This window comes from Macaca thibetana, chromosome 2 (genome assembly GCF_024542745.1).
Source record: "Macaca thibetana thibetana isolate TM-01 chromosome 2, ASM2454274v1, whole genome shotgun sequence".
Lineage (NCBI taxonomy): Eukaryota > Metazoa > Chordata > Mammalia > Primates > Cercopithecidae > Macaca > Macaca thibetana.
In genome coordinates, this window is record NC_065579.1 from 111851702 (window position 1) to 111865396 (window position 13695).

Sequence of the window (13695 nt, forward strand, 5' to 3'; positions counted from 1 at the left end):
TAAAGAGAAAAAGCATATGATCACCACAATACATGCAAAAAAGGCATGCAGTGAAATTCAAAGTTCACTCATACTAATTTTTCTTTTCAAAAAACCTAGTAGCACATCAGCAATAGAAGGGAATTCATTAATCTGGCAAAAGTACCTGTATAAAACCTACGACAAATGTCATACTTAATAGTGAAATATGCCCAGCACTTTGGGAGGCCGAGACGGGCGGATCATGAGGTCAAGAGATAGAGACCATCCTGGCTAACACGGTGAAACCCCGTCTCTACTAAAAAATACAAAAAATTAGCCGGGCGAGGTGGCGGGCGCCTGTAGTTCCAGCTACTCGGGAGGCTGAGGCAGGAGAATGGCGGGAACCCGGGAGGCGGAGCTTGCAGTGAGCTGAGATCTGGCCACTGCACGCCAGCCTGGGCAACAGAGCGAGACTCCGTCTCAGAAAAAAAAAAAAGAAAGAAAGCTTTCCCCTTAAGGTTGGGATAAAGATGGGAAAACTGTCATCCACTGCTATTCAACATTGTACTAGAGTCCCAGACAGTCCACTGTTGCAAAGAAAATAAACAAAGTTTTGCAAATGTGTAACATTTGGTCATGAAAAACAAAACTGTCATTATTTGCAAGTTATATAATGAATGGTACATGCAGACATTCCAAAATAATCTTCAGATAAAGTATTAAAATTAAGAAGAGAAATTTAAAATATATAAAAATAGTAAAGTTAAATTTTTTTTTTTAGAGACGGAGTTTCACTCTTTTTGCCCAGGCTGGAGTGCAATGGCGCAATCTCGGCTCACTGCAACCTCCGCCTCCCAGGTTCAAGTGATTCCCTTGCCTCAGCCTCCCAAGTAGCTGGGATTACAGGCATGTGCCACCAAGCCTGGCCAACTTTTTGTATTTAGTAGAGATGGGGTTTCACCATGTTGGTCAGTCTGGTCTCGAACTTCTGACCTCAGGTGCTCCACCTACCTCCGCCTCCCAAAGTACTGGGATTACAGGCATGAGCCACTGCGCATGGCCTAAAGTTCAAAGTTTTAAATAGAAAATGTTAAAAGAAAAATTGAATGATGGGTATTAAATTAGTATATAAAAATACATTTTGGCAGAGCATGGTGGCTCATGCCTGTAATCCCAGCACTTTGGGAGGCCAAGTCGGGCGGATCATGAGGTCAAGAGATGGAGACCATCCTGGCCAACATAGTGAAACCCCATCTCTACTAAAAATACAAAAATTAGCTGGGCGTGGTGGTGCTAGCTGGGCATGGTGGCACGTGGCTGTAGTCCCAGCTACTCGGGAGGCTGAGGCAGGAGAATCTCTTGAACCCGGGAGGCAAAGGTTGCAATGAGCTGGGATTGCACCATTGCACTCCAGCTTGGTGACAGAGTGAGACTCTGTCAAAAAAAAATAAACAAAAAAAGGCCAATGGAACAGAACAAGCTGCCTCAAAACAGATCTATACATATATGGACACAGTGGGGATGGTCTCTTCAGTAAATGTGTAATTGCTCATCTATATGGGAAAATATTTAAATTGGACCTCACATTATTTACAGAAATAAATTTTCAGGATTGAAACCTAAATCTGAAAAGCAAATCTAAACAGCTTCTAGAAAAGGGTGGAAGAAAAATATCTTTGAACCAAGGTAGCAGAGGATTTCTTAAACAAAATACAGAAAGCACTAGGTATAAAATAAAAGATTGCTTCATTTAACTGCATTAAAATTAAAGACTTCTGTTCATCAAAAACACCATTAAAAAATTAAATTACAGAGTGAATAAAAAGATACCTAATAATATATTTAAAATTACTACATTGAACTGTACACTTAAAAATGGTTAAAATGGTAAATGTTGTGTTATGTTTATTTTGCTGCTCCTTAACTGCTACAAATCAATAAGGAAAAGGTACATAACCCAAAAAATAAACGAGCAAAATATATGTACTATCATTTCACAAAAGAGGCACTCCAAATGGCCAATAAGCATATGAAAAGTGTTCAAATTCATTTCTTTTTAGGAAAATGCAAATTGAAAATACCATAACTTTCACCCAATAGACTGGCAAAATTTAAACCATCTCACAATTGCAAGTAAGAATGTTAAAATAATAGACATTTTGTGCACTGCTAATAGGAGTCTAAAACTGGAACTACTTAGAAAAGAATTTTGCCTTAATTAGTAAAGGTGAAGAAAAGCATATCCTATTACACCTGGAAGAAATGAATGAATGTGTGCACTGGGATACATGTATAAAAATGTTCCCAGAATCATTGCCAGTAATACCAGAAGCAGAAATAACCAAATATCCAGAACAGTAAAATTTTTAAAATAAATTATTGTATACAATGTGGAATGGATACAATATGGAATGGAATACTAGACAGCAATGAAAATCAGCTAAAGTTAAGGAACAATGACATTACTAACATAACATTGATGAGAGGCAAAAGAATATAAATAGTATGATTCCCTTTATATAAAGACCAAAATCAGAAGAAATTAACTATATTGATTAGAAATATATGTTTAAGTTGTACAACTATAAAAAAGAACAAGGAAGTAATTACTATAAAAATCAGAATTGGCCAGGCGCAGTGGCTCATGCCTGTAATTCCAGCACTTTGGGAGGCCGAGGTGGGCGGATCATAAAGTCAGGAGTTCAAGACCAGCCAGGTCAATATGGTGAAGCCCAATCTCTACTAAAAATACAAAAATTCTCCGGGCATGGTGGCGGGTGCCTGTAGTCCCAGCTACTCGGGAGGCTGAGGCAGGAGAATCACTTGAACCCAGGAAGCAGAGGTTGCAGTGAGCCGAAATCTTGCCACTGCACTCCAGCCTGGGCGACAGAGTGAGACTCCATCTCAAAAAAATAAAAAATAAAAAATAAAAAATCAGAATGCTGCTAGCATCCAGAAGACGAGGGATTATGATGCGTTTCTAGTGGGTCAGCAAGGTTCTATTTATTTTCCTATGTGGCAATTACTGGCAGTTTACTTTAGAACATTCTAAATTGTACAGTTTGTATTTTATATAATTTTGGTATATGTGTTGTTTAACATTTTTTTAAGTTTTTTAAACAAAGAATAAGAGTGAAATATAGGTAAATAGGTACATAATCTTGTGCTGGAAAAGGTATAAGCATACGATTAAATGCAGAAACTATAAAAAAATTTTTTTTTAATATATATTGTTTAAGGACATACATACAATTGGTGAAACTAAAGAAATTCAAAGCTATGATTACTGTAAAAATCAACTGCTAATCTCTAGAGGAGGACAGAGGAGAAGGAGAGGCATGGCGATCAGAAAGTTATATGCAGAGTCCTAGGGTGCTGACAATATCTTATTTCTTGACCTAGGTGGTGGCAATATAACTGCTCAATTTACAACTACTTGTGTAACTATATATTTTACACATCTTCACTATGAATATCATATTTCAAATGAAAACAAACCAAAATATGTAAATTAAAAGTTTCTTACCTGGATCCTTAAAATCAACTCTTCGATTCCTGCAGTCCGGGCTTTTTCTACATAAGATATCAGATCCATCATCTCTTCTGTTGTTTCAGGGACTTTTAATGCATGTTCTTTAATTGCTTCAAATTCACTGCAAATACTGACATAAAACTCCACCTTAATAGACTGATGTTAATTAATGTTATATCATATTCAATAAATGTGTGTTATGATGATTATTATAAAATAAGAACAGCCGGGAGTGGTGGCTCACGCCTGTAAGCCCAGCACTTTGGGAGGCCGAGGGGGGCGGATCATGAGGTCAGGAGATCGAGACCATCCTGGCTAACACGGTGAAACCCCATCTCTACTAAAAATACAAAAAAAATTAGCCGGGCGTGGTGGCGGGCACCTGTAGTCCCAGCTACTTGGGAGGCTGAGGCAGGAGAATGGCGTGAACCTGGGAGGTGGAGCTTGCAGTGAGGTGAGATGCACCACTGCACTCCTGGGCAACAGAGCAAGACTCCGTCTCAAAAAAATAAAAAATAAAAAATAAGAACTATGATATCCTAAAAATAATTGCTCAATTCACTAAATTACCTTAAAAACATTTAAGCTTGGCCAGGTACAGTGGCTCACACCTGTAAACATAGCACTTTGAGAGGCCAAGGCAGGCAGATCACTTGAGCTCAAGAGTTCAAAAACAGCCTGTGCAACATGGTGAAACCCTGTCTCTACAAAAAAGATACAAAAATTATCTGGGCCTGGTGGCACATGCCTGTAGTCCCAGCTACTTGGGAAGCTGAGGCAGGAGGATCACTTGAGCCTGGGAGGTTGAGCTGCAGTGAGCCATGATTGCACACTGCACTCCAGTCTGGGTGACAGAGTGAGGCACTGTCTCAAAAAAAAAAAAAAATTAAGCTTATCTGCTATAACTCAGTATATACTATACATCAATAAAACCTATAAAATTAAGGTAATAATTTCATGCAAAATTATGGCATATTAGAAAAAATTTTAGCGACCTCTTCAACTCTCTTAAATACCCAGGTAACATTCATCTTTCTGGATTGTTGCAAAACAATAATGAATGTAAAGGGTCTAGCATATAGTACACTCTATTTACTGATAACTATAATCATTAATATAATCATTAGTTTTTTTATTATTATTAGTGCCTCTTGTGAAACATGACAGTACAGCAAGTAAACAGATCACCCCTTATACATAGTTTCTTTAATTAACTGTTCTCTTAGAATATCCCATGTAGGATATGAGCCTAGATATCCTACAGCATTATTGAACTAAAGTTACATTTCATAGAATTATTTCCTGAGCTTTAAAATATCTGGGCCAAACTAATCTTTGATAAAGCATATAAAAACATAAATTGGGGAAAGGACACCCTATTCAATAAATAGTGCTGGGAAACCTGAATAGCCACAGGATCCCCATCTCTCACCTTATACAAAAATCACCTCAAGACGGATCAAAGACTTAAATCCAAGACCTGAAACCATAAAAATTCTAGAAAATAACATCGGAAAAAAGCTCCTGGACATTGGCCTAGGCAAAGAATTCATGACTAAGACCTCAAAAGCAAACACAACAAAAACAAAAATAAATAAATGGGACCTAATTAAACTGAAAAGCTTCTGCACAGCAAAAGAAATAATCAGCAGGGTAAACAGACAACCCACAGAGTGGGAGAAAATATTTGCAAACTCTGCCTCCAACAAAAGACTAGTATCCAGAATCCACAATGAACTCAAACAAATCTGCAAGGAAAAAACAAATAATCTCATCAAAAAGTGAGCAAAGGACATGAATAGGCATTTCTCAAAAGAAAACAAACAGCCAACAAACCGATGAAAAAATGCTGAACATAACTAATCATCATGGAAATGCAAATTAAAACCACAATGAGATACCACCTCACTCCTTCAGAAATGGCCATAATTTTCAAAAAACAATAGATGCTGGCATGCATGTGGTGAAGAGGGAACATTTAAACTGCTTGTGAGAATGTAAATTAGTACAACCACTATGGAAAACAGTATTGAGATTCCTTAAAGAACTAAAAATAGAACTACCATTCAATCAAGCAATCCCAAAGGAAAAGAAGTCATTATATGAAAAAGATACCTGCACAAGCATGTTTATTAGCAGCACAGTTCACAATTGCAAAGATACAGAACCAACCTAAGTGCCCATCGACCAATGAGTGGATAAAGAAAATGTGGTATATAGACACCATCAAATACTACTTAGCCATAAAAAGGAATGAAATAATGTCCTTTGCCATAATTTGGATGGAGCTGGAGGCCATTATTCTTTTTTCTTTTTTCTAAGACAGAGTCTCACTCTGTTGCCCAGGCTAGAGTGCAGTGGTACAATACACCACAACCTCCACCTCCCAGGTTCAAGCCATTCTCCTGCCTCAGCCTCCCGAGTAGCTGGGATTACAGGCATGTGCCACCACGCTCGGCTAATTTTCGTATTTTGAGTAGAGATGGGGGTTTCACCATGTTGGCCAGGCTGGTCTTGAACTCCTGACCTCGTGATCCACCTGCCTTGGCCTCCCAAAGTGGTGGGATTACAGGCATGAGCCACCGCACCCAGCTGGAGGCCATTATTCTAAGTGAAGTAACTCAGGAATGGAAAACCAAATATTGTATATTCTCATAAGTGGGAGCTAAGCTATGAGGATGCAAAACAGTAATACAATGGACTTTGGGGATTCGGTGTGGGGAAGGCTGAGAGGGAGGTGAGGGTTAAAAGACTACATATTGGTACAATGTACACTGCTTGGGTGATGGATACGATAAAATCTCAGAAATCACCACTAAAGAACTTACCTACGAGGCGCAGTGGCTCATGCCTGTAATCCCAGTACTTTGGGAGGCCCAGGCGGGTAGATCACTTGAGGTCAGAAGTTCCAGCCTGACCAACATGGTGAAACCCCGTCTCTACTAAAAATACAAAATTAGCCAGGCATGGTGGCACACACCAGTAGTCCCAGCTATTTGGGGGGCTGAGGCAGGAGAATAGCTTGAACCTGGGAGGCAGAGGTTGCAGTGACACTCGATCTCAAAAAAAAAAAAAAAAGGAATTTACCCATGTAACCAAATCACTTATACCCCCCAAAACTATTGAAATTTTAAAAATTAAATTAATTTTTTCTTTAAGAAAAAAATATCTACCCCAGACACAGAGGCTCACGCTTGTAACCCCAGTACTTTGGGAGGCTGAGGTAGGAGGAGCTCTTGACTCCAGGAGGTTGAAATCAGCCTGGGCAACATGGCAAAACCATGTCTCTATTAAAAATTTTTTTTTAATTTTAAGTTAGAAATCTGTATTGTCATGCTATTACTAGAAATATCAGGAAAAAACATGTAAAAACAAAGTGTAAAAGAGGTAAATGATTTTTTAGTTCATGCAGGAATTTGGAGAAATATGTGAGAAATTATACTTGCTCATTCACTCATTTAATAAATAGCTGAGTACCTACAATATGCTAAGGAAAATTCTAAACATTGTAAACATAGCAGTAAATGAGACCCTGCCCTCATAAAGCTGGTATTGAAACTGAGGAGAGAGACAAAAGCACACAAATATGTACTCTGTTAGGTAGCAAAAAAAAATGCTGGCCAGGCGCGGTGGCTCATGCCTGTAATCCGAGCACTTTGGGAGGCCAAGGCAGGCGGATCACGAAGTCAGGAGAGCGAGACCATCCTGGCTAACATGGTGAAACCCCATCTCTACTAAAAATACAAAAACAAATTAGCCGGGCATGATGGCAGCCGTCTGTAGTCCCAGCTACTCAGGAGGCTGAGGCAGGAGAATGGCGTGAACCTGGGAGGCCAAGGTTGCAGTGAGCCGAGATTGCGCCACCGCACTCCAGCCTGGGCGACAGAGCAAGACTCCGTCTCAAAAAAAAAAAAAAAAAAAAAAAAAAAATGCTGAGGATCCCTTGAGCCCAGGAATTCAAGGCTGCAGTGAGCTGTAATTGTGCTACTGCACTTCGGTCTGGGCATTATAGTGAGACCCTGTCTCTAAAGAAAAAAAAAAAGCTATGAAGAAAAATAAAGCACCATAAAAGGAAAAAGAATGATGGAGTGTCAAGAAGAAGCCGCTATTTTACACAGAGGGGCCAGAGAAGGCCTTTCCAGGGAGGTGATATTCAAGGTGAGTGAAAAACAAATGAGTTGTCAAATACCAGGAAAAGAGATTCCAGGAAGAAAAAACAGCAAGGCCATAAGGTGGTAATAGGCTTGACATACTTTAGGAATGGCAAACGAAGTTGAAGTGGTGAGCAGAAATCAGATAATGTAGGACTTTATAGTTAATTATTGAATATCAGAAATACAGGAGGAATGTGCCAGGCACAGTGGCCCACACCTGTAATTCCAACACTGGGATGCTGAGACGGGAGGATCACTTGAGTCCAGGAGTTTGAGAGCAGCCTAGGCAACATGACAACACCTTATCTCTAATAGAAGGAAAGGAAAGGAAGGGAAGGGAAGGGAAGGGGAAGGGGAGGGGGGGGGGGAAGGGAAGGGGAGGGGGAAGGGAGGGGAAGGGAAGGGGAAGGGGAGGGGAAGGGGAAGGGGAAGGGGAAGGGAAGGGGAAGGGGAAGGGAAGGGGAAGGGGAAGGAAGGGGGAAGGGGAAGGGAGGGGAATGGGAAGGGAGAACTATTCGTTACTGGGCTTAATACCTGAATGACGAAATGATCTGCATTTAAAAAGGTATCAAACAGTATCAAACAAAAAGAAGCAAGCCCAACGGGACTACAAAGGCACCTCTATAGGAGGCAGCTATGGAGAAAAAGTTGTAAGTACTTACATATTTTAAGCTTTTGTTTTTAAACAGGAATTACTTTAGCAAAGTATTTCTTTTAGCCATATAATTCTGAGTTTGGGAATTAATTCTACTTACCATTCATTTTCTTTTCTATATTTTGAAGCTATGTCATTTAATAATATGTTTGCAAAGGCTTTTGCTTTATTTGTCAGGCCTGTCTTCAAATCTTCACAATCCAAGCGCACCATAGGGTAATGAATCCACTGAGGCAAAAGCATTATTTCTGAGGCAAGACTGAAAAATTTTTCTATAAACTTGAAAAAAAGTGTTCAAATGAAAAAAACGTTTAGAACTTTCAGTGATTTTATAATATTGTATTGTTATGAGTCTTAATTATATAATATAAATACAACTTTATTTTTTGCTAAGTGACTAAAATTTTTTCCCTTGTTTCATACATATTTTTTCACCTATTCTTTCATTAAGGAATTTGCCAATCTACCAGTAAATATCGAATACGATTCACAGTATCAAAATCTGAACATATCACAAGGTAAAATTTCCCTCAATAATTATTTCTTAAAACTATCCCCAGAGTCAACCCATTTCTCTGTTTAGAAACAAACATATATCATGTAACAATTTGCATAGTGGATAAATATTTGCTTTTGCCATTACTGATAGCTCATTAAAGATTCTATTTTTTTCACTTTACATCCACATGGTCAAGGATTCTAATTCAATCTTTAGGAAAAAAAAAAAAAAATATATATATATATATATATATATATATATAAGGAACTTATTGGTTTTTGTTAAAATACTCCAAGCCAGGCAAGATGGTTTGAGCCTATAATCCCAGCTACTCTTAGGAGGCTGAGGTGGGAGGATTGCTTGAGTTTAAGGTTGCAGGCAGCTATGATGGCACCCTGCATTTCATGCTGGGTGACAGTGTAAGACCCTATCTGTTAACAAAATAGTAATAATAATCCAGCAACAGATGCCCTGCAATTACCAAGATCCAAGATATTGGAATGTATGTCAACTTCTTAGTACCCAAACACTGGAGTAATTTTTAAAAATTAAACAAAGTAGTATCAAGAAAATCTGACAAGATATGTTGTACTTGGTAAAAGTGAAACACACTTACCAACTTTGAACTAACTTTGACTTAATTTCACAATCCACCTTTAATGTTTCTATCTGCCTTCCTTCTCACTCGATCTCCACTCTCTACCGAAATGGCCTATTCCTTTTATTCTTCCTTCAGGAGAACTTTCCTTTATGTTTCTCTCTCTCAATGCTGTCCTATTTTTCTAGAGTATCTAGGATGTGGTGAATTGGGTTTAAATTTTTCAGTGTTCAAGGGGGAAGATAATAATTAATTGATTCAAAGACTGTCTTAAGCACCTGCCTTGTTCTTGGTTGGAAATACACCAAATAAGGCCAGGCACAGTGACTCACGCCTGTAATCCCAGCACTCTGGGAGGCCGAGGCGGGTGGATCACCTGAGGTCAGGAGTTCGAGACCAGCCTGGCCAACATGGTGAAACCCCGTCTCTACTAAAAATACAAAAATTAGCTGGATGTGGTGGCACACGCCTGTAATCCCAGCTACTCAAGAGGCTGAGAATTGCTTGAACCTGAGAGGTAGAGGTTGCAGTGAGCCGAGATCACACCACCGCACTCCAGCCTGGAAGACAGAGCAAGACCCTATCTCAAAAAAAAAAAAAAAAAAAAAAAAAGTTCCATCAAATAAAGGGTAGACAGAACTCATGGCATTGAAAAAAGATGAATATGGATAAATTTTACCATGATGAAAGAAGAAAAACACAAAAGAATATATACAGTGCGATACTTTTCATACAAACTTACCATGGACAAAACTAAACTATATTATTTAAGTATACATACATAGGTGGTAAAACCATAAAGGAAAGCAAGAAATGTCAGGATAATAGTTACCAATAAAGACAGAAGAAAGTTATAATTGGGGAGAGGCACGTGGTGGCTTCTGGGTGTTGCAAAGTTCTCATTCTTAAGCTACGTGGTTATTACCACCTAGGTTATAATTACCTATCTGTCTATACATATGTACTATGTATGTTATATTTCACAATTATATTAGGTTTTTTCATGGAACATTTTAAACATACAAAAATAAACAAAATGTACCCATCATCCAGTTTCAACAATTAGCAACTCATCACCAACCTTTTTTTAACTATACTCCTAACCACTCCCCTGTCCTGTTTTATTTTTACACAAATCACAAGCATCCTATAAATTCATCTGTATAAGCCAGGCATGATGGCTCATGCCTGTAGACCCCCCCAGCATTTTGGGAGACTGAGTCAGGAGGATTGCTTGAAGCCAGGAGTTCGAGATCAGCCTGAGCAACAAAGTGAACCCCCCATCTCTACAAAAAAAAAAAATTTTTTTTTAAATTAGCCTTTCAGCTTGGATAACATGGTGAAACCCCGTCTCTACAAAAAATACAAAAATTAGCCAGGTGTTGTGGTGCGTGCCTGTAGTCTCAGCTATTCAGGAGGCTAAGGTGGGAGGATCACTTGAGCCCAGAAGGCGGAAGCTGCGTTAAGCCATGATCACACCACTGCTCTCCAGCCTGAGTGACTGAGACTCCGCATGAAAAAAAAAAAAAAATTAGGCATGGTGGAATATGCCTTTAATCCTTGCTACTTAGGAGGCTGAGGTAGAATGATCATTTGATCCCAGGAACTTGAGGCTGCACTGAGCTATGCTCACATCACTGCACTCCAGTCTGGACAACAGAGACCTTGTCTCTAAAAAAATAAATAATAAGCTGGGCATGGTGGCCCATGCCTGTAATCCCAGCACTTTAGGAGGCTGAGGTGGGTGGAGCACCTGAGGTCAGGAGTTCAAGACCAGCCTGACCAACATGGAGAAACCCCTTCTCTACTAAAAATACAAAATTAGCCGGGCATGGTGGCGCATGCCTGTAATCCCAGCTACTCAGGAGGCTGAGACAGGAGAGTTGCTTGAACCCAAGAGGTGGAGGTTGTGGTGAGCCAAGATTGCACCATTGCACTCCAGCCTGGGCAGCAAGAGTGAAACTTGGTCTCAATAAATAAATAAATAAATAAATAAATAAATAAATAATAAATAAGTTCATCTGTACAGATGTTACAGTTCATCATTCTTAAATTTCCCCCCAAATAGGCATACTAACCACAACTACAGTATATCAGAAACTGACAAAGAAATCCAGGAATATGTTACTAAATCTAAAAGTAAATTTTCAAATAGTTATATAAACTATCCCAAAATTATTACAAAATTCTAGAAAATGTCACTACAAAATAATAGACCTAAGGAAATAATCATTTTAAAAGTTAATGAGGTGGGGTGCAGTGGCTCACACCTGTAATCCTTGCATTTTGGGAGGCTGAGGTAGGTGGATCATGATCAGGAGGTTGAGACCATCCTGGCCAACATGGTGAAACCCTGTCTACTAAAAATACAAAAATTGGCCAGGTGTAGTGGTGGGCACCTGTAGTCTCAGCTACTCAGGAGGCTGAGGCAGGAGAATCGCTTGGGCCCAGGAGGCGGAGCTTGCAGTGAGCCGAGATGACGCCTCTGCACTCCAGCCTGGGCGACAGGGCGAGACTCTTTTTTGTCTTAAAAAAAAAAAAAACAAAAAAACAAAAACAAACGGAAAAAAACTTTAATGAAACATATGCTTGGTCTTGATATTTAGGGCTTATAGATACTACAGGTTATACCCAGGCCACAAAAAATTTAGCTGGTAATTCATAGAACATTTATTGTGTCTATTCTCTGCATAGCACTGTATTGAAATATATGGTAAAATACAAATGAAAGAGAATACACTTGGCCCTCTGTATCCACGGGTTCCACATCTGCAGATTCAACTAATGGCAAACTGAAAATATTTGAGAAAAGCCATAAAAATAACAATAAAATAATTCAAATAAAAAACAATACAGTATAACTCTTTATATAGCATTTATGTTGCATTAGGTATTATAAGTAATCTAGAGATAGTTTAAAGTATACTAGAGGATGTGCATAAATTATATGCAAATACTACACCATTTTATATGAGACTTGAGCATCTGCAGATTTTGATATCTATAGATGGGTCCTAGAACAAATACCTGCAGCTACCAAAAGACAACTATATGCCATCTCTGAATTTGTGAAAGTAATTATGCATTTATGCATTCACAAAATAGTTTCATGAAACCATATAAACCAAATAAGGTAAAAAGTATGCATATTAGAAAAAAACCCATAGTCATCTCAATAGATGCCAAAAAAGCATTAAACTGGTCTAAAGGTAGTGAGTTATCTCATTTGATTGTTCACAGTTAATCACAGATCAAACTGCTTGTTCTACTCTTTCCCCCTTTCTCACTATTGGGTACTTGACCAGTCAAAAAAGAAAAAAAAAAAAAAGCATATAACGAAACCCAACACTCTTTCATGGTAAAAACACAAACTAGGAATAGAAGAGAACATCCTCAACTTTCATAAGGCATGTCTAGGAAAAACCTACAACTAACATTATACTTAATGATGAAAAAATGAACATTTCCCTCTAAGATCAAGAACAAGATAAGGGCCAGGCACAGTGGTTCATGCTTGTAATCCCAGAGCTTTGGGAGGCTGAGGCAGGAGGATCACTTTCATCCAGGAGTTTGAGACCAGCCTGAGCAACATAGTGAGACCCCATCTCTACAAAAAATACAAAAATTAGCTGGGTGTGATGGCACACGCCTATTGTTCCAGCTACTTGGGAGGCTGAGGTGGGAAGATGGCTTGAGCCTGGGAGGTCAAAGCAGCAGTGAGCAAGGTTCTACCACTGCACTCCAGTCTGGATAACAGAGTGAGACCTTGTCTAAAAAAAAAAAAAAAAAGAACTTGTACTACAGTGGCTGGGCACAGTGTCTCATGCCTATAATCCTGGCACTTTAGGAGGCTGAGGTGCATGGATTACTTGAGCCCAGGAGTTTGAGACCAACCTGGGCAACATAGTGAGACCTTGTCTCTACTAAAAACAAAAAAATAACTTAGCTAGACATGGTGGTCTGTGCCTGTAGTCCCAGATACTTAGGAGGCTGAGGTGGGAGGATCACTGGAGTCTCGGAGGTTGAGGCTGCAGTGAGCTGAGATCACATCACTGTACTCCAGCCTGAGCAACAAAGTGAGACCCTGTCTAAAACAAAACAAAACATTGTACTACAGATACTAGCCAGTGAAATTAGGCAAGAAAAATAAACAAAAGGAACTCAGATTAGAAAGGAAGTAAGACAATCACTATTGCACATGACATGATATTGTATACAGAAAATTCAGGGCCAAGTGTGGTAGCTCTCATCTGTAATTCCAGCACTTTGGGAGGCTGAGGCAGGTGGATCGCTTGA

General features: G+C 39.1%; 2 protein-coding genes across 6 annotated transcripts in view; one reads left to right on the forward strand and one right to left on the reverse strand.

Moving 5' to 3' along the window:
• Positions 1-13695, forward strand: part of PDE12 (phosphodiesterase 12) — a 508182-nt gene that overhangs the window by 422204 nt on the left and 72283 nt on the right. The gene's annotated exons all lie outside the window — the stretch shown is intronic.
• DNAH12 (dynein axonemal heavy chain 12) overlaps positions 1-13695 on the reverse strand; it is a 248319-nt gene that overhangs the window by 174431 nt on the left and 60193 nt on the right. For all 5 annotated transcript variants that reach the window (XM_050781109.1, XM_050781106.1, XM_050781108.1 and 2 more), the window contains 2 exons: positions 8403-8581; positions 3488-3623 (listed from right to left, as the gene is read on the reverse strand). In XM_050781109.1, the coding sequence (XP_050637066.1) occupies positions 3488-3623; positions 8403-8581 (315 nt within the window). The remainder of the gene's footprint in view (positions 1-3487; positions 3624-8402; positions 8582-13695) is intronic.